At 30.8% G+C, this 22605-nt stretch overlaps 1 protein-coding gene across 1 annotated transcript; it reads right to left on the bottom strand.

Moving 5' to 3' along the window:
* Positions 1-2366: 2366 nt before the first annotated feature.
* LOC119831129 (general odorant-binding protein 70) lies at positions 2367-22220 on the bottom strand. Its single transcript, XM_038354388.1, has 6 exons — positions 21996-22220; positions 13904-13997; positions 6628-6728; positions 6157-6192; positions 4159-4309; positions 2367-3012 (listed from the first exon to the last, which is right to left on the bottom strand). Exons 1-6 carry the CDS (start codon positions 22077-22079, stop codon positions 2924-2926), a joined length of 555 nt encoding a protein of 184 aa, XP_038210316.1. The 5' UTR covers positions 22080-22220; the 3' UTR covers positions 2367-2923.
* Positions 22221-22605: the final 385 nt, after the last annotated feature.

Consider the following 22605-nt stretch of genomic DNA (forward strand, 5'->3'; position numbering starts at 1 on the left):
CACCAATTTTGTTCACGCTTTGTATTTCGTAGTTTATGAGTAGGAAGCGCGATATATACATAGGAAAGGAACGAATATATATATTTATATGTACCTATTCATACATAGCTAGGTATATATAATATTTCGTAGACCTAAAATAGAGTGCGAATTTGTATTTGGATACAAAATAGTAGGGCACTTGTTCCTAATTAAACCTATATAAAATCATATTGCTTACACACTTTGTTTCCAAATTTATGGATGAACGTCTATATCAACCGACTTCCAAAAAGGGAGGAGGTTATCAATTCGACTGTATTTTTTGTGTGTTGGTGTTTTGTTACCTCATAACTTTTTACTGGGTGAACCGAATTTTGGGATTCTTTTTATATTGAATATGATATAATAGCTAGAGCCTCCCATGTAGTCATTTAAATTTGGTCTAGTTCAGACAGTTAGAAGACGGTATAGTTTTTTTGTTAAAAATTATTTTATATTATATGACTATTATCTACGTAAATAATTGTGCACCAACCATACTCCCCAAAGATAAGCGTGGGAGATCGTAAAATTTGCATAATTATTAATTACCATTGTCATTTAAATATTGAATATGCTTATATTTCTTTAAATGTATTTATTTTTCCGGAACTTATAAAATTCTAGAACCTACGAATTTAATAAAGCAAATCGCTCCGTTAAGATATTGCTTTGCTTTTTTGAAGGAAATGAAATAAAAACATCTACCAAAAAATAATGCGTACATAAATAAAAATGTAGATATATATTTGTGAGCTAGCCTTAATTAAAATCGACTTTCCGAGCTGGAAGCGTTCTATAAAATGTAAAGCTATTTCTACAAGATTTTAACTGAGTCATTATTTCATATTTAAACTTAAAAATTATCGTGCCTTTCTTTCTTTCAAATAAAAAACAAAGGATAGAGTAGAGGTAATTTGTTCTTCCTACTGTTTTATTAAAGAAAACCCCTGCTAGTGTCATGGAAGTCAATTTCGGTGTAACAGATCACATACCTACCGCATACAACATTATATTTTCTATGGCTTATACCAGTCCATAAAAGCAGTGGTGGCTCAGTGGTGAGAACCTCGGACTTCAAAATCGATAAGTCGGGGTTCGAGACCGGGCGAGCGTGCAGGAATTAAATTGATTTTTCAATTTATCTGCGCATTTGGATAACATCACCACTGCTTAAACGGTGAAGGAAAACATCGTGAGGAAACCGGCATGTCCAAGAATTAAAAGTTCGACGACATGTGACATCTGCCAACCCGCACTGGGCCAGCGTGGTGGATTATGGCCTGAACCCTCATAGGAGGCCTGTGTCCCAGCAGTGGGAACATATATGGGCTGATGATGATGATGATGATGATGATACCAGTCCATTGTATAATCTTTACTTGAAATAAAATTCTAATTCCAAAGGCCTTTATTCGGAAATGCATTATGTCTGCGTTATTTTATCTGGTTTTTCTTATAATTCAAAATACCTTACCATGTCCAACAAAAGCTAAAATGATTTGATTCATTGTGGGCACATTTTTTACGCTAAAGAGTAATAAACATCGTATTACTATATATATAATTTGTATTCATGAAAAGTATTATTTAAATTTGAAATAATATTGTGTTTAAAGTTTGTCTCCAATTTAAATCTGTCCTTATATTTTTTTGTAGGTAAAAACAGCTGTCATAACCAGATTTATTGTCTATTTTATAGAATCATCAACTATCATAAAACATTGAAAAATTTATAAAAAATATCTCGGGCGGAGCAGATTAAGATATAGGTAGATTCTAAAACCTATTTGGCATATAATATTATAAATGCGAAAATGACTCTGTCTTTCTATTTATCTATAGAGTAGTCTCTTTCACGCATTAACATCTTAATCGATATAGATGAATCTTGGTATAAAGATAGGTTAAGACCAGAGTGAGGACACAGGTTAACGGAAGGGGAACTATGCGGGTAAAACCTTTAACAGCCAATCACTTTGATTCCGCAGGCGAAGCCACTCGGAAAGCTAGTGGATACTTAATAATTTAATAATTACTTGGGATTATGGGTTACAAAATCAAACAAAAATCAGCTATTTACATATTTATTATACAACAAATATAATCTACATTAATCCTATCAGTTCGTTATAAAGCTTCGCATTATTGAAATATTAATAAGAACCAAAAACTTTAGAAGATACATTTATTATTTTCTTATGATTAAAATAACGAGGATATTCACTATTTATGTGTTATTTCGATACTAGTAACATTATTCATAAACATTATTATTCCTCTTACATTCTGAAAAAAATTAATACACAACATTAGTATGGACAGTTATAATTCGAAATTACATATTTTCTGAAATGAAAAAAGTTGATAAGTGTTTCGTCCTGGTCCTCTCAGATATTGTCAACTCAAGGTATACTATAAAGATCCATCATATAAATATAAATACAGTGACTTTTGGTTTTTAGAAAATAAGAGAGTTCACATAAATACATATATTAAAGGAAAGTGAGCATCATAATTAGTAAAGTTAATATTTTTATAAATTATCACGTTTACAATTTTCAATATAAACACTTATTCTAATTATAAAATTAAGTTAATATAAACATCGTATGGTAACTACATTATTAACGAATACATCTTTAATTTTTACGAAACGTTACATTTCAGTATTCTTTATATGGACTACTATTATCTATGCAAAAGCCTAGTGTCTATGTATATAAAAAATCAATAAGTAGTTATTCATTGTACATAATATTTTTTTGTAATTTCGGAATGAGAGTTTTTCTCAAATGAAAAAGGTTAATAAGTGTCTATAGGTCTCCCAAGATTTATTATGCTCTTATTATAAATCATTTTGTAAATGTCTTGTTTAGACATCACACTTAAGTTAATAAATTCAAAGTCCTGTAGTACCGCAGTATTCGCCGATCCGGTCTGAGATACACTCAAATATGTCGAAAGAGATGTCACAATTCAGCCCATTATCTGAAAAAAAAAATAAAAAAAATCATAAAAACTAACTACAAAAAGTCGGTCAGGTGGACTAATGACAGTCAGGGTTAGATACACAAATAAGATAAAAATTGTAAAAAAACTTGGTGACCCATCTAACTATGACCGTGCCAGGCGTAGCTTTACCTCGATTTTTTATTATTTTTCTTGTTTGCAAGAGAAAGCCGTTATCTCTGAAAATTACAACTGTCCAACTGATAGGCGAAACAGCCTAATGACAGACGTAGAGTGAAGACTTACTAATAGGATCCCGTTTTATCCTTTGGATACGGAATCCAAAAGGTAAACGAGTACTGGATATCAGTTAAAAAAATGCAGTCATAAACAATAAATTAATAATAATATAACAAAACATTATTTAAGATTAAGTTCCATAATAAAAGATAAAGTCCCGTTGTTGGATCATAAGTGGCATTGTAGACAATAGGAGGCAGGTACTAGGGTACGGGACTTTTTCCCATTACGCTACAATGAAAGTAAATCAGGCTAACATAATTTATTGAGAGGTAAAACAATTTATGTATGTTTTGACTTTACAAAAATGAATAGAAAATTTGTAAAATATATGAGAAATTTTGAGAGAATAGAAAATTTTTATCACGAGGCGGCATTCGAAACCGCGTTTTTTTTGCCAAACCGTAGCAACGCCTATATATGTTTGAGAACTTCCCTGTATTCGTAAGAGAATCCTCTTATCTAAACATGAATTACGTAGCGTTTTATAGGAGCGTGTGAAAGTTTGTTTAGATGTTTGTCCGTCTATCACGCTGAAACTATCGAACGAATTTTTATGAAATTTGGTATATAGACAGGGTATGAGCTGACTTGGGTGATAGGGATAGTTTTATCACGATTAAATGCTTCCTTGGGATAAAACAGGAATCCTTATATCCGGGCGGAGCCGGGACGAGCGTCTAGTTATTTATAAATTAATTGTTACTCAAAAAAACCACTTCCACTTTCCAACAATATTCCATTAGAGCCTTAGCTGTCCGCATGTCGTGTAGACTTGCCATCTTTTATGATGGAGGAATGTCACTCTTCCTTTCTCCACAACCTACCACCTTTCTTATCATCATTCACCGAAAAAAATACATGAATAGTTAATATTATACATACTCATAGGAACCGTCCTCGAGAATTTATCGTGATTCTTCATAAGGCACTCCCGGGACGCATCAAGCACAGCCATGAAGTAACCTCTCTCGTTCACGCCGTCTGAATACAGACTGACCAGACCCTCCAGTGTTGGGAAACCGTAGCCGTCCACCTGTGGACCGGATTTTTACATTTAAGTAAAAAAAACTAATTTACTCGACGCCACGTTACTCGGTTAAGATTAAGCTTTCTGAAGGTAAAAGACTGATTAAAATCGAGTCGAAAAATTTTGCTTTAAATCGTAACAAATAAACAAACATAAATTATTGCTTTTTATAGTGCATAGATATAATTAAGCAAATATCTTATTTGCGTAGGGAAGTTCTTTAGATTTAGGGCAAAGTGATCAGTGTAGGAAAATAAATAATGCAAAGATTTATTAAACTGCTTCATCTTGGTTGGAATAAAAATTCGCATAAAACGTTTCAAAATATGAAATCTACTTCTCATACATTCGATGAATTCAAATTCGAATTATTTATTTATATAATACAATTCGAATTATTATACAAACGTAAGTATAAAATAATGCTAAATAATAAATGTGACTATACGATCACATAAGATGATAACGATATAATCAATTTTTATTATTGATATGACGATGGAATAAAATGCTCTTTTATGGTTTCGGATTACTCAATGTTATAAAATCTGAATCGCTCTATATACATCGTACGTTTCATGTGAAACATAAAGACCCGCCATTAAATTATTTGCTTAAACCACAACCGTATTCTGAAAAAATATAAAAAGGGACAGTTTATTGTTTACCACACAACGAGATGTCAATAAATAATAATAATTAAAAATAAATTTCGAAGCGTAGTTAATACTAATGACAGTTTTCAATTAGGTACCTACCCTATGATTTACACAGGTATGCAACTTTTATGAGGCTCATATTTCTCTGCGTGCTAGAGGACCATAAAGAGGTGATTTTTTTTAAGTTTACATCCCGCAAAAAGGTTTTATATTTAACAAATTATACCAATCAAGCCACGTCGTAGTAGTAAAATAATAAAATTAGATTATTAAACGAAATTCGCAATTTTTCTGCGAATCTTACGTTAACTGGTTGCTTCGTAAACTTTATGGAAGTCGATGTGCGTTTTATCATAATAATATATTCTAATATCCTTTTAAAATGTTTGAATGTAAAACGGAATTTTCAATCAAACCCAACCCCAATTTTAAATAATCTATTGACTATTACATATTTAACAATTGCAACCCCTCTCTAAAGAATATGTTACTCACATTAGTAATATTTAAGAAATCTCATTTTTACATTAAGATATATATAAGAGAGTCTATAGAGTATATATAAAGACCAAAAACTTTCAACTGATTCGATTAAAAACTTCTTAACAAAGCTCAAATATTGCTATTTTAACAGTAAATTTCACTACCTGATCGAAATGGAACACAATCAAAGTGAAACCGAGTAAAATCGTCAAAGATGCGACGCTTAGATACGAAACAACTTTATCTCACTGATCTTAAATTCTTCACTTTTACTTGAGTATCTAATATTTTTAGTCTTCTGTATATACAGGCTCTCTATAATACGGTAGGAATATAAAAAATGACATGTAAGTCAGTTTTGATTATATAGAAAGCTCGGTGAATTGAGTATTTTCGTTGTTCACCAGATGATTTTATTACCTGCAATTCTGAGAGTAGATGTTTAACGATACGTGTACCTACACGCTTCCAGAAGGTGGAAGGACAAGTTTTTGCTATTCAAAGCTTACTTATTGTCTATGAGAAGTAGAAACTACCCTCAATTTATTGTTATTTTAGTTTGTTTTCTTTTGTTAACCGTACTTATAACGCTAAGCGAGTAAAAATGATGTAAAAATTGTATTTCTCTGTAAGTGATTTAATTGTAATCTTTAGAGAAATAAATATATTTAACCGTAAAGCTACGACTCAATAAAAAGAACCAACACTTACAGCTTTCACTTTCCGGTAAACACACTGCAGTAGACACTGGAAATATAAAACAAATTCATATTAATTCAACGTCAAACAGGGAAGTTTAACATTGTGACTCCTAATTCATACATATTTTTCACACACATATTTATAGCTTATTCTTGTAAGAGACGATGAGGTTTTTAAAACCTAGGGTATAGACCTAAAACTAAATTAGGATTCTTTTAATGTAATATATCAATTAAGACGACCTGTGAAGAAATAGGGAACATCAATCCAGTCTCTTCAGAGATAACTCAAGATAATTATTGACTACTAAAAAATCCGACATCGCTCGGGGAGATGCTAATCCAAATTATAAGACAGGATCAATTACAAAAACTTCATGGGCGGTGGTAGCGCTTACCATCAGGCGTCCCACCAGCTCCGTTACCGGCGATGACATAAATATGTGAAAATGTAAAGTAAAAATATGAGTAAAACACTAACCCCAGCTATTCTCTTCTCATCATGTGTGAAGGGAACTTCCCTCTTGTTCCTGCGCCTCTCCGCCGGCATCGTGTGCTCCTCTTTGATGACATCCAGCGCTTCTGAAATGCCAACGAAGAATATATTAATATACTTACGTATTCACAAACTGACCCGGCTTCATAGTTCTGATTATACGCGAACTGTTATCGCGTATATCGATATAAGCGGTAAATTGAGTTTTGTCGCAAAATTCTTAATTTTTTCCATTAAGGATTAGCAAAATTTGTCCGGGTAGTTTCTCGTGACGCCGTGGCCAAAGAAAATGGAAATGTATTTTTAAAGAGAAAATTTATAAAATTCAATAAGATATATATTATTTAAATAACTCTCTAAAGTACTCTACTTTTATTTTTGTTGTTGTTGATAATAATTATTGTTGTAGTAAACTGTTTGCTGATAAATGACATTTTTTGAATGAATGAATGAATGATGACATTTTTTAGATTATGTTTATTGGATCATCCAAAATAATGGTTAAGTTGTTATAATGTATAAACAGAATTATATAAATCTAACTTTAACTGCAGTACAAACATCATAAAATATATAAGTTCATTATTGAGTATATGCATCATCATCATCATCATCATCAGCCCATATATGTTCCCACTGCTGGGACACAGGCCTCCTATGAGGGTTCAGGCCATAATCCACCACGCTGGCCAAGTGCGGGTTGGCAGATGTCACATGTCGTCGAACTTTTAATTCTTGGACATGCCGGTTTCCTCACGATGTTTTCCTTCACCGTTTTTAAGCAGTGGTGATGTTCCACATGCGCAGATAAATTGAAAAATCAATTTATATCCTGCACGCTCGCCCGGTCTCGAACCCCGACTTATCGATTTTGAAGTCCGAGGTTCTCACCACTGAGCCACCACTGCTTGTTGAGTATATACACTACAGGGAATTGTTAATACTAGGTCATAGACTTCAAATATTTACTTCATTAAACAATGTCTTTAAAAGATGTGTCTATTTAATGAAGAAATACTTCAATTTTCAAATAGCTGAGATACCGTCATACACCTATAGAATATGCAATACGAGGAATTTATAAAACATTACAACTATTAACATACAATTACAGACTTAAATTATCTTTCTGTATTTTATTTATTATAGATATGTTATTTGGTATTTTAAAAGCGCATTATTAGACGGATCGTTTTCTTTATTTCAATCGTATATATTTTATTGATAGCTAAACACATGAATCATATTGAAATTATAATTATTGTGCATCCATGCACAAACTGAGTCGATATATTAGTCCACATCTACTGCCTAGACACTTAAAACGTAAACAAAACGCAACACTTTCGCAAGATGCGCAAACGCGTTGCATGTCCCTTGTAGGTGCCTAATGCAAGTTTATGCAACCGAGTTATATGGGTCACTAGGCAACCGCGCTGTGGACGTGAAATTGTATATTTCCTAATCATACCATTTTTGGTATTGGACGTGCATAACAGGTAGTCAGAGTCGTGATCTCTTTAAGTGCTTAAAGAATTGATAATGAGCAATTGTTACACTTTTTTTTTTTTTTTTGTATTTTTTGAACACAAGTTTTTATTCACACTTAGTATACTTATCAGGGATCGGTGACAGTACTATTATTTAATGATGAAGAGTGTTTTATTTATGTTTTTAAATTTTTTTTGTAATGATAATGGTCTTGTACACTAATATAATGAATTCTTTGAATTCTTTCTGATTTGTTCGTTATTTCACGTAATAAAAAGAAGTCGTCTAGTGTTATTCTAGAATAAAACGTATTTCTTATGTTAATGAAACTCTATTTCACTTTTTCTCTATCAATACTTCTATTTATTGTATTTTTTGGAAACTGGTATAACGATATAAGCTCTTGGATATGTGCGTTTTATCTCAAACTAAGTGTAAACGAGATCCACGTCTTATTTCGATAGACGATAAAAGAAAATGACATACACATAAAAATATTAAGACAATGAGAATTACTGATAATATTTGAAACTAAATCTTATAATAAATCCACTTTTACACTGACAAAGAAATATACGCAAAATAATTAAGATTTTTTCAATTTAAATGGACCATAATGAAACTTAATCGAAACCGAACATTACAAAAGCAAGTTAACATGACACATTGCGACCCCGATAAATATTTTTATCTCCTTATTCCCGTGCAATAACGGCACTTAGTGATATTTAAAAGTACCGCTATGGGAAGGGCGAAATTTTAACGCAATGTTAAAAGGCCGTAATATGGGGGTATTATAAAAGGTAATTGCTATGGTTATTTGGGAGCTACCGCGCTCTCTTTAAAGCAACTCGCTTAAACCATAAAACATGTTTTGTTTTAACTCCCGAACGACCTGACGTTACTCCTATATTTACCTTAATGATAAACGTCGCTTTTTAATGGAAGCGGAATATATATTATTACATTTGGTAGTTCTGAATACTTCAAAATATTTAAGCGAATTCTAAGACACTTTTGTTTCAATCTAACTTAATATTCAATATGAAGATATTGAATATTAAGTATATGAAGATATAATTGGATAAAGGCCCAAATTCCTCTAATAATTATTAGAATAGTTTCCAAGTCACGAACTGTAGGAATTTTGCATTCGGAATCTAGAGACTGAATATTATGTTAGCGTAATCAAAAGTACTTAAGATAATATTCTCTATGTAATATACCATTTTTAATATCTATAAATAAAAAATTACAATATTTAAAATTTATAACCTACTCGTTTTTTTATTTAAAGCTAGAATAACATTCACACTTATATTTCTTGCTTTTCCAAAATATTAAGGTTTTCATTCATATTTTGATTATAAAAAACATTTATTTTTAAATATAGTAAGCGCCAAATGACGTCATGCATAATGAGGAATTTATTTTTTTCTGTACTAGTTCAGATTAAAAAAAATGCTGTAATTATAACTGTAAGTACTGACTTTACTGTAAAAATCATAATAGTCAATTTAAGAAGATTTTATAAATGATAGAAATTTAGCAAAGGCACATCTTTTTTCTAAACTATGATCAGTCATTAAATCATATTTTGTTCCTCGTAAAATACACGATAAAAATTAACAAATGTTTTCAGTTATGGTCTTATAAAAATTAAATGTCAATAAGATACACGATATTTTTCATTTGGTTTATGAACAAATTAGAACAGCATGTACCATGTGCAATTTAGACATACGCCATTAATCACGGCCGTGAGAGTTAAAAGTCAAATGCGTTTGAATTCTCGTGCAATCGCCACAACGAAACTTCGGGTTACATGCTAACAACAGAATAACATTTATTTTTTATGTTAAGTATCATAATTCTGAGTATTCATCATTGATTGACTCCCACTTAAACATTTGTACACGACTTTCGGCGATATACACGCGATCGTGACTGTATTTGTTCATTAAAGGTTAATACATAGTGCAGTTATAAAAAGCTTAAAAATAAAAACAATTTGTTCCGGTTACATCATGATTCAAATTAATCAAGCTATGTTTTTAACATATTATTGAATGTAAATTGATTTTAACATAATGGACATGATTGTAATCCTAGTTGAAGGCTTGAATAAGCTAATGTATTGAATTCTCGTCAGATGTAAGCCTTGAAACCTGACGTGTTTGGCTGTAGCCATGCATTATATCACCTATCGTATGTACTTTGAAAGTAGATTATCTTAGACTAGCTGTGCCGCGTGGTTTCAATCGTGGACGAACCCGCGGAATAATAGCCTATAATACTCAGAATTTGTAGCTTTCTAATTGTGAAAGAATTTTTGAAATCAATCCAGTAGCTTTTGTATGAAAACATTGCAAACGTACATAGAAAAACACAAATGTTTCCTATTTATAATGTTTATGAGATAATGATTAAAGATTATCTATACGAGTATAATTGTTAATTAATAATACAATAGAAATAAAATTTAAATCAGAAATGTATACATCATTTGTCATCCATTGCCCGTATGTACTAATAGTTACTATAAATGCGAATATATGTTGTTATGTTTGTCCTTATTTCAAATTGCAATATTGCGTTCTGATACGATGTTTGTGTCAGGAGATAGTAAGGAGTCAGATGTAAAGAGAAACATAGATTACTTTTTACCGCGGTGGTTATTTTAATGGAAATTCCCTTTTATTACGCGAGCGAAGCCGCGGGCGAAAACTGGTTGTTCAATAATATCTGTAGTGTGTTTAAGTAATATCAGTGAAAGTATTATGAGGTATGGATCTCAAAGATGACGCAATATTTGTGTACTTATTGAATAACTAGCACTTTTATGACCTTCTTCCCACACTTTTGATTGGCAAGGTCTTTAAACTGATATGTGTTTTACACCAATGTACTCTAGTTGGTTCGACCTTCTTATTTTGAGTGGGGAAATCTTGCGTAGATACCCACGGGAAGGATGCGTGGTTTATGTCGGATTCCTACCGACTAAAACTCCAGGGGACCACGGGAGCTGGTTATTATTTGTCCCCGACTTCCTCAGCTATTTGGTTCGGTCTAGGTACTTGACATCATCGGAGTAACAAACGCATCAATATTAATACAAATGGTAGCTTAAAAAGTGACGAAGTTTAATTCATTTTTTGATAGTTTGAATTTTGAAAACAATTTACAAGACCGTTTGGAAATCTTGTTAAGAAAGAATAAATGCACGTCAAACATCGTGGAGATAAATACCAATAAAGTTTATAATAAATAGAGAGACACAGGCAATCCATCTTAATTGAAATGATATGATACTTCCAATTAACAATGTACGGCATTTTAAATATTACCAATACGTATGTTAAGTTGCTAGGAAATACACATGTTTAATGAATCAGAAACATTGAGTCACGCACGTACTTATGAATTGTCAAGAAAATCAACCTCATTCGCAGGTATTTATATAATTTCTTATAAGAGCAATCCACGAAAAAATGGCGCCGGTCGGTGTCCGGTTAAATAAACTCTCAAAAATAAAACCTAAATTTTTGTAGAATGATTATCGCATCTACGATATTACATATACTCATCCATTGATCTAGAAACCAGGAAAACAAAGGCATTTGTCAGCCATTTTGTATCATTTGCACATATTACAATACACAACTGGCCGTCGCGTCGCCTCCGAGCAACCTTTCGAACATACTGCAAGGCTACAAGGACTAGTCTGATATAATATTGGTTAATAAAATAGTGCCTTTGTGTCGTTGGATAATTGTCAACAATGCGAGGACAATTGGTTTTATGTAGTGTTTGATTATTAACTCATAGACTAGAATTTTTTCTGTGCTAATATAGAAATATAATCCTTACCATCCTACCTAATGAGTTGATACTATAATATTATTTATACGATAGTGTGAGTGTCCTTTTACGGGTGATTTTTTGGTACGTTTTTTACGTATGTTGTACGTTTTTTCGGAGATATGAAATTAGAGCACTCTTTAACCTCTTATATATGCTTATAAAGATACGGGTAACAAGTATATACCATGTGGGGGATATAAATTCATTTAAATAGTTTTAAAAATATTCTAAAACCAAATGCCTCCTCTCATCTTATTTTGAATAATATATATAAATGTCTTAAGGAATTATATGGGCACCTAGGGATCACATAAATGTCCAGCGATGACAGAATCATTGAAATAGGTCTTGCTGTTCCAGACATAAACGCGTTCAAACAAAGAAACAAACTACACATTTATATCATAGTACAAACTTTAAATGAGATGTTTTTAAAATTGTATAACCTTAATAAAACAACTCGTGCTTGATAAAAAATTTAAGCCGTTATATCCTTATATGGTTAACCTATTGCTCAGATTGATCTAATTTTAATAATTGATATTCCAAAGAGGAAGCTCGGACCAGACCTTCAAAATATAGATTGATTTAATTTAACGTTAAATTATGCATGATGAAACATTATAACATGTATGGCGACAACCATTGTCTGTACAATTTTCATACGATTTATTCACTCCTTTTACGTTTGTGACAAAAAGGCAGACTATTATCTTCTTGTGTTTGATTTTACTTGAGTATTATACATTTAGAAATTAAAGACTTTTTAACGGATTTCAAACGCGATTTATTCATTATATTATTAACCCGACGATTCGAACACTTTACAGCGAGCGTGGTCACGGGGAGACTCGTCTCTAATTTCTAAAAGCCAGACTATAGTATTATGTTATCTGTGGCCAGGCACAGGGCATAACGCCATATGTCTTTAAACCAAAGTTCATGAGCCCGATGCTCATGAACTTTGGTTTAATAAATATTTTTACAATACGGAACGATAACACATGCATGTATTATAATATCATACAATTTCTTTAGTATTTATACTAATATTTTTGTTTTGATTGTACATCATTCTAATAATTATAGTGATAGTATATAGATATAGATTTCTTATATCAAAATTTTAACAATTTTTATGGACTATTTTCACGTCTTACATGACGTGTCATTAACGCGTAGTATAATAACAAATGACGTAATAGAGTCGGTTACAATGGGTACTAGTTATCATAACTTTCACTGCTAACCTTGACTACTCTTGACCTCGAATTATATGCGAGCAAGGAAGCAGCTGCAGGCCAGAATGCAAGCTGAAAAATGCTAATTTTGAGGTTTTTGTATACAATTGTTTATTTTTCTCTACAATTTTGTCTACATTTAACCCATACGCGATGTCGTCAGTCTTAAGACTATTAGAAGATAGTAAAAACTGACAAAATATAAACTTATTAAAAATTTACGTGATGGTACTTATAACTCGAAATTTATTTTAATATTCTTAGTGATTCATTTTAAAACTAGAACGGATATTATTCTATGGTACCGTAGCGCAGTCAATTGTTGTCGCCATTACAAATTTGTAACATTAAATTGGTTCCAGTTAAACAATACATATTATTTATCTATTGCGAAAAATTGGTTAAAAACATTATCCACAGCTTTAATAATAACTGCTGTTACCTACATGTTTCATTTGCAGAATTTTGCTGGGGCTGTTTCGTTTGTGTCATTCTATTATAAATAATGTAAGTACCTTTTAAATAATATCTGTGGTAATAAATACTTTTTCTTTCGTTTTTTTTTTTTATAAATTTCAAAAGAAATGGCGGACTTTCATGGCGGATTTTTATGAGTTATTTACTCGTCTAGATCTTATTATTAGGATATATTAATCATTACTTACCTCTTAGAATCGAAAGCCTAATTTCATCTTGACAGAGGGTGATCACTCGCTCGATCTTTTGTGGTGCAGTGGGTGGATTCCTACATCTCGTTTCCTGAAAAGATAAATCAAACATATAAAGTGGAATATTGTGTTCTTATTGTTTACTTTTGATATCAATAAATCTTCCCATTGTTATCGATATTACTTATATTAAAAGTCTGTGTGTAAAATGAAAATTTATATTCAGGAAAAATAGTGGAATACGTATTATAAAGACCTTATCTCTACGTTCTTTAGGTTTCCTCTTGCCTCTTTACATATAAGATAATACTGTTTTTTCAAATACTTACACAACCATACGAAACGTATAAATATGTTTTGTTTAAAGAAAGAATATACGCATAATTTAATTTTATACGAATATCTATCTTTTGCTTTTTAAGATTTCATCTTATCTGAGTTAATTGCCAATTTACGAAATTTACAAGTTTCCTAAAAAACATTTTTTCAACAAGATTTTCTAACCTCGCTACAATCTAATAAATTAATCAAAACATCTTCATGGTCAGTCACGCTGCATGAAAGGCTGTGCTGCTCCGATGGTTATCGGGTGTTTATTATAATTTTGGCATTTTACTAATTAGAAACATCACGTTAGTATTGTTAGTTTCAATTTAATAAATATGACATTTAATTTATTTATACTATGATTATTTTATTAATTTTATATTAAGTCCAGAGCATCAAACAGAACAGACATTTCTCACAAGATACTTTCAAAACACTACCTATTCGTAATAAGATCAATTGCATAAAGACTGAATATTTTTAAAGAAAATTTATACTCGCTAATAAAAAATATTATTGGAATTTACTCATAAATATAAACTTTTAATTAATGTATTTACGTATAATTTTCTATTAATATAATTAGGTACTTTGTCATGGGAAATTGAGCACCGACATATATAAAAGACTTATGTTATTTGTGAACAATGCTTCTATACATTTATCTACATTGTTATTAACAAAAAACCACTTGCTAAGAACGGTAACCAATTAATAATTAAGGTCATGTATAAATCATATAAAATATTTAATTTCCTTAAAAATTATGCATAGCATGCATGTGATTATATGTATAAATATGCTACTTTTATAATAATATTGATAACACTACATTTTTTTTCAATTTACAATTAACATTATTTTATTGGACTTTAGGCTTTATAAAATCAGTGTTTCAATCTGAACATTGTCTGTAGCCTTTTAACCGACCTTTGATAGTCAAATGTCTCAAGTCTCAGTTTGGGTGACATTAACAAAGATTACTTACTCTTTTGTTTTATTTTCTTTTTCTTATCTATACATTATCGAGTTTTTTTTAGAATATATTTATACTCTATTTTAATAACTTGTTCGCAAACGCTTACATGAACTACGTGATTGGTTATTAGAAAAACTTAGAGGAAGGTGTTTTATAAGTTTCATATGTAGGTTATTATGAATGTAACGATTATATTGACAAATAAATTATATCTGGTACATATTTCTACAAATCAAATTATTATATTAAATGAATATCTTATTATATTACCAGCATTTAATAGAAAGTGGGCTACAATTATAGAAACATTTTATACGCGCATTGATATAATTAATGTATTGAAAACTTTACAAGTATGAAATAGCATAATTTTTTACTTCTCACCCCGTTAAAACTCGCATTCAGCCAGATAAAATGTCTAGTAAAATAAAACAGATCTCATACAAGGCAAATCTCATTGAGGTGACATTGACAGCTTTCTCGTCTTTGATCGATGCATGTAGAGCGTGCATCGCATGCGTCGAATTACGCAGGGAAAGCACTTTCATTTGAGATACGATAATTATATAATGTAGCGGTATTTGTACGTCCTAGATATATATATATTCATGTGGAGTACAGATCAATTTGTCTTTTTAGTATTGCTGTTAGCTAATGACCGTAACATCATGAGGTCTTAATCCACACGAATAAACTACCACAAAAAACTGCAAACAGACGATATTTCATAACATATTTAAATATGTTATGCATCTATTAACGCAACTAATGGGCATCGAACCCACACCCTCTGATGTAATACTGGACAACTACATCACCGCCTACTGTTACGTCCTAGACAGAAGGCAGAATTTTCAACACACCAATAAAAACAATCTATCATCTATTAATTTATTGGTGTTACCACATACGTCGTATTGAATCTAGGTTTCACAGATATACCTTCAATTAACCTAACAGGTTAGCGGCTAAATTACATAACTCAGATTCCATAATTCGTATTGCGATAAGTAACCTTTAGTTCGCTCTGTTCAGTAAATATGTCACCTTGTTTACATAAGCTCTGTGCAATGGCGATAAATACTACTCCAGTTTTGAAACAATGGTGATCTTTTTATTAATAAGTGGATTAATTGCGGCACCTAGAAACACTATTGGCAAGATTGATGTTAAAAGAAATTAGAATTTCTTTTTGTTTAACACGTTGTCTTACAAACTAGGTTATGAGGGATTTCTTCATACATTACGCCTCTACATATAAATTATTTGCAATCAATTAATTAAAATTATAACACCTATATAATAAGTAGTAACACCTATATAATAATAGTTATTTACTTAACATTTAAAAATCGAAATAAACTGAGAGGTAACGTAAAGGCCATGTTGTTATACATTCGTATGCTAATTTTTTCGCCAATAGGTATTGAGAACTTTCTAAAAACCTGAAACAGAATTGGCAAATAATGTTAAGGATATTTGAAGTTTATACAACAACTCCGTTTAATTGTATGCGAAGTAAATTACGTAGCAGGTATTATAGATTGAGAAAAACTAGTTGATTACATTTTATTTTTATTTTGTAACTCGATAACTCCGTGGGTTCGATTCAATCGTTGGACGTGAATCTGGAGTGGCACCTCCCTCCCCGGAAATCTAACCTTTTTTTCAGAAAATATGTATGTATTTCAAAACTACTTTATTAAAATTAGTCTTAACTTAAGAATGTAAATTAATTAAAAAGTACAATTAAAAAAAATGTTAAATGAATAACAAATCTTTTAATTCATCCTTACTATAAATAAATTTTCGACAATTTATATTTTTAGTTCGTCAACCATGAATGAGCCTTAAGCTATATCGTATAAGTATCAAATTATATCACAGTACACGTATGCCAGCAATTGAGTCAGACTCAGTGGGCGCAACCTTGTTCAGGCTATGTCATTCAGGCTAAATAAGGCATTGTGTGGGCCATTCGAGTTGATTTTAGTGTAGATCCGTTAGTTTTTAACTCAAATTTGATATTAGATACGTCGTTATTACTAAAAAGACTGTGTTAAATGTATTTAAAAGTGAAAAATAATTATTTCGATCTTCATTTTGCTGGGATTTAAACTTTGCTCAACGAAACATACAACGGATTTTAGTCCGTAGGAATCCAACATAATTCCTTCGGGAAGAGGACGTGGGGATTTCCCCACTATAACATAGGGGTTTCAATCAAATTCGTTTATTTGTTCCAATAAATTTTTTACCATATACAAATGCAGCATTGAATTTCACACTAGGATCTTTTGTGAAGCTTAAGATTTAAGCAATTCTTTCATTGTTACATACGAATCCTTTAAAACTTAATTATTTAAATTATTTTTGATAATAATAGGTAAGATTACAAAAACCTGAAAACATTACAGTTTTTGTATCAATATCTTTATTTATATATACTTGCAATTTTTAATAATCATTTTAGTTCAATAAATAAAACTAATGGTCTTCTAACGGGATATTTTTAATTTCGTCTAAAGTAATTTAAAGTGGAGGTGATGCAATCAATGATTTTTGTTCTTTCTCTCTCCCTTTCTTTCTCTCCTCTATTTAAACGTTGGTCTATGAAAAGTCGAAATGATGTTTATAGATTTTCCACTTTCCACGGATTCAACGGTTGAGTTAAATGATTGTAACCAACAACGAAAAATCAAATATATTAGTTAAGATGAAATAAATAAAATGTTAAAACTGTATAAAATGACGATTCGAAAGTGCTTCTATTAGAAGTCAAATTGAATAAATAAATGTTTGAGTTTGAGGTTACGAATTCTCCAAGGATTACGTTTTTTTTTTTCTGCATTAACTCTTTAATTTTTAAAGGAATGTTCACGTTAAATATTAAAAAATTTATTAAATTTTTTGGTTAATTAAAACAAGAGCTTTATCAGTTAATTGATAAAAAATGCAATATTTCTGTACAAAGAAAACATGAATGAGCTCATGGCGTTAATTTTAGCGAGCATAATACAAAATGAAGCATAGTAAATAATAATATCGCCGTATTTAACCCCATTTGCGTAATTATTGCGTCAGGGATTGCCAACAATTTTGCATGCTCTTCCTCTACTGCGAAATTGTCTATTACAAGCATTTATTGATTTAGCTGGTCCGATTAGCTGGTTATGTGGGTTGCACTAATGGAGCTTGAAACAGCCATCGCATTGAGTAAATGTCTTTATGTAACTCAGGAAATATCGAGAGTTTCCTGTGTGATTTCATAAATAACTGTTATGGATACGTAGCTTGATGAAATGTGGAAGGTAGACGTTTGTGTTTGTTTAATTGCTTATTATTTTTTGCTATGCATTATGTATATGAGTGAAACAAATGATGTTCCCTATGGTATTGTTCATTGAATGAGAAATAATCGGCTTTTATTACGGAACCGTTTCCACAAAGTCTGACCGTGTCAGTCACTGATCCGGTCTACCAGTGTATATATTACTCTTGGGTCTATGAAAGTCTTTATATTATGTATTGTTGATAATAATAACCAACATGATCTCATCTAAGCAATTGTATTTCTTCTACTTTCTCTATTTTTTATCCTTTAAAACAAAAAAAAAACTGAGATAACCAACGTGTTAATTTTCACTACATTCTTAGAATTCTTTACAGCTTACACAAAATTCAACTGCAATGAGACCTCAGATTCATTCATGCGCGTCTTCAATATTTTCCAATTTTACACAATGTTTAAACAGTCATTTTATTTTATTATACTACAGTTTCAAACCGCTATTAAAATCGTTATCAACCTAAGAGATTGTAATGCTCTTTCGTAACATTTTTGATCGGAATTAACTGATAGCAATTATATAGATCATTACACACATGGTTAAATTAATGCAACAAACAGAGAACTATGAACAATAGAATTATCTCCATGATAAAATAAGCAAACAGAATAAAAGCGCATACAACATTACCGACCCGTGAATTACTTTCTCTGTTTCAATTGCACGCACCAATTGTTTGTGACACCTGATGCTTGTAACCCCGCAAACCATTGCATATATCTATTGCTGCTTAGTGATTACATATGCCCAATAAATTAATTATTATAGTACCTACTCGTATTCTTATATAATAACGTTTACGCGTAGAGAGTAACTTTCGAAAGAGTTATCTACCAAAAATATATACCTATTAAATTAATTGACTACAAACCTATTGCTTATAAAACCGTGATAAAAACTAAAACTTTATATGTCCCTCTGTTACCCTCGTTTGATAGCTTGTTTCATAATTATTATGTGTTTTTATAGACTGAAGATAAATCGGTCGAATAAAGAGAGTGAGAAAATGGTTAAATAAATCTCATTCAACTTACAGTAAATATTATTATATAAGATAATTGATCAAGCGCATTGCTTGCACTAAAAAAACTATAAAATATTTAGAAATCATGTAAAGTAGTCCAATTTTTCATGTTTAATTAAAAATGTTCTTATCACCAATATTTACTTAACATTAACTACTATAAGCAAGCACATTATTTCTTTAAAAACAAAACAATTATTTTCTACAAAAAAAAGGCCACCCACGTTCCTGGGGAGGGAGGTACCACTACAAATTAAACTCCAAAGCATAAAAATGGTCACACCAATCGTTTGAAAAACGGAATTATTGTAGAATAAAACAAATGTAAATAGTTTTTGAGATCATTATTTGAAAATAAATACAAATCGTGATAAAGTTTCGTTCGCATACAGATAACTTTATCTATTACCCTTCTGATACTCTTATAAAATACGACTTTCTAACCAACCACACTTAAATTAAACCAGTCATTCAGGCGTTACCGTGCAATACCATTTTGCGTTGAAACCTATCGAGAAACTGTTGCTTTTGTAATCGAGTTCGATATGCTAGCGACTAGTCGCTCGTCCCGGTTTTGCCCAGCTTGAACCATGATATGTAACCTCTGCTACTTGGTAATCAACTAGTATTCTAATGATGAAATGAGTTTTTTAATCCGTCGAGCAGTTTTTGAGTTTCATTATAGTTTACATATCCACCGATTCAAAGTTAGACAATTTTATAGTCAGAGAAGCAGAAACTGAGGCATATAAATTGATATATTTGATTGATATAGGATAATGACATTGAAAATGAAGTAAAAAATATTGTGTTAGCTATAGATGAATCATTTCAGTAGAACTAATCAGCTTGAACTCAAAAATAAATGTTTTGATGGAAATTAAAACTAATCGGGAATGTGATTTTTATATACATTTGAATTATATTGTCTTTTTTCCGTAAAATGTCGTAAACATGTATAAATTTATACACAAATGTGATCGAAACAGTAATCGTAACTTCTTTTATTATTCTTATGTAAATGATTCTTCATATTTTAATAATTTTCAACAAAAAATAAACCGCTTTCAAATTGTCAGAACTAGATCAGATTAAATGGGACCACACGAAAGGCACCAGCTTTAAATAAAAAAAAATCATCAAAATCGGTTCAACCAAAAAAAAATACAAAGGTATTGGGAACCTCCTCCTTATTTGAATTCGGTTAAAAAAATTCCCACTCCTATACTGATACACGAGAAATCTATATATATTGTAGTAACATAACCACTTTTATTTCAACACTTAATATTGGGGCTCTTGAGGAGGATCAGATAATATAGACAGCATTTCATAAGAAGGAGCTTTTTATACGACGCACGTAATGTTCAAAAAGTGTTGACATTTTATACTTTTTCAAACCCTATTTGTACAGTGTAAGCATTATATACATTATATCAGTTATTCTGTTATCTGAAGCCTTATTAGTTAGTCATAATATTAGTCTTAGAATTGGGCTAATATGTTATAAATGATATTTTTCCAATATCGACGGATACGAAAATTGTTCCATTTAAAAATATTATCACAAAAATGAGTATTCATGATTCAACAAACGGCAAACCCACAAAAGTTATCAATCTCTTGTATATTTAAGCAAGAACCTGTGAAAATAATTTCGCTCGATCACTATAATATATTTCCATGTAAGAACAGAAAGCAAGCAGCCACGTTTTTATAGATGTATGTTCGTTTAATAAAACGATTCGAGAACAAATCTTGTATCTTGTGTGTCAAGTCGCACGCTTTCAAGGTCAATAGAAACTGGAGCAAAATATCGACTTACGGCCACTTGTATTGGTGACGTTGTAAATAATTTTTATGCGCTTATTAGAAATATTTAAAGTAAATAAAACATGAAATAGAGAAGAGATGTGGGAAAAGGCATGTAGACCTATTTCAGTAGATAATAATGTGACTGTTTAATCATAGGATATATAATATGAAAATGGATATTTTTACATAGTCTTCAATGCATATAGTACTTACATGAAAACCTACAGATTTGTGGAAAAGTTATGCTTTTCGTTTTAATTTTGTCTGTATTCGGTGACTAAATATCATCGCCTTGCATCGATTTCTTAAATGAAACGTAGTAATACTGAATGTTGCAAAATAATTTTTTAAGAAATCTATAAATATCCAAAAATATAATAATAATTTGTTTAAACTCTACAATACACAATACATTTTGAATAAATTTTATTTTAATATGTAGAACTGTTATTGTTCTCTAATTCATCCAGCTCCAATTTTTTTTAATTGAACCGTAATTCATGTATTTAAAAACATACATACATATACAAAAATAAAAATATATAAAAATAACTACAATTTAATGTATAAAAATTAATAATAAAAGTATCTTACACTTTCTGCGGTTATGGCGCTATCACTCAATGTTATACTCAAAAAGCATAAACAACACAATAGAACACTTATGTGACGAACCATTTTTCACTGGCACAATATTTTAATCTGTTTCACTATTTTATTTTTAAATACTATGTTCGATTTTTAAAACCAACGTGAGAAGGCGCGCAACAGATGACAGATCACAGTATGGAACTCACGTTGTGAATGTAATGATTTTTGAAAGGCCCGCGTAGGAGGGTTTCGCGCCTATTTCGTTAAGCCGATACGTTCCGTTTCGCAATGTGATGTTTTTATTTTCGTTGATTTTTCATAGAATTATATACATACATTTTTTTTATTTTTGATACAACTAATATCTAATGCTAGTATTTACAGTTTTATTTTATAACAATAATAAATAACAATTTTTCAAGTGACAAATCCGCATACAACTTGAATTGCTTCTCATAATGTGTCTCATATCGCAGAGATCTACCCTTTTATTTACCACTCATAACTAATTAGGTACATAATTAGATACCGAGTAGAAAGTTGTTAGACAGAAAGTATGTTTGAAACGTCGTCATATTTTATCCTGGTCATAAATAATAGCAAAGTTTTAGAT

This window comes from Zerene cesonia, chromosome 13 (assembly GCF_012273895.1).
Source record: "Zerene cesonia ecotype Mississippi chromosome 13, Zerene_cesonia_1.1, whole genome shotgun sequence".
NCBI classification, from domain to species: Eukaryota; Metazoa; Arthropoda; class Insecta; order Lepidoptera; family Pieridae; genus Zerene; species Zerene cesonia.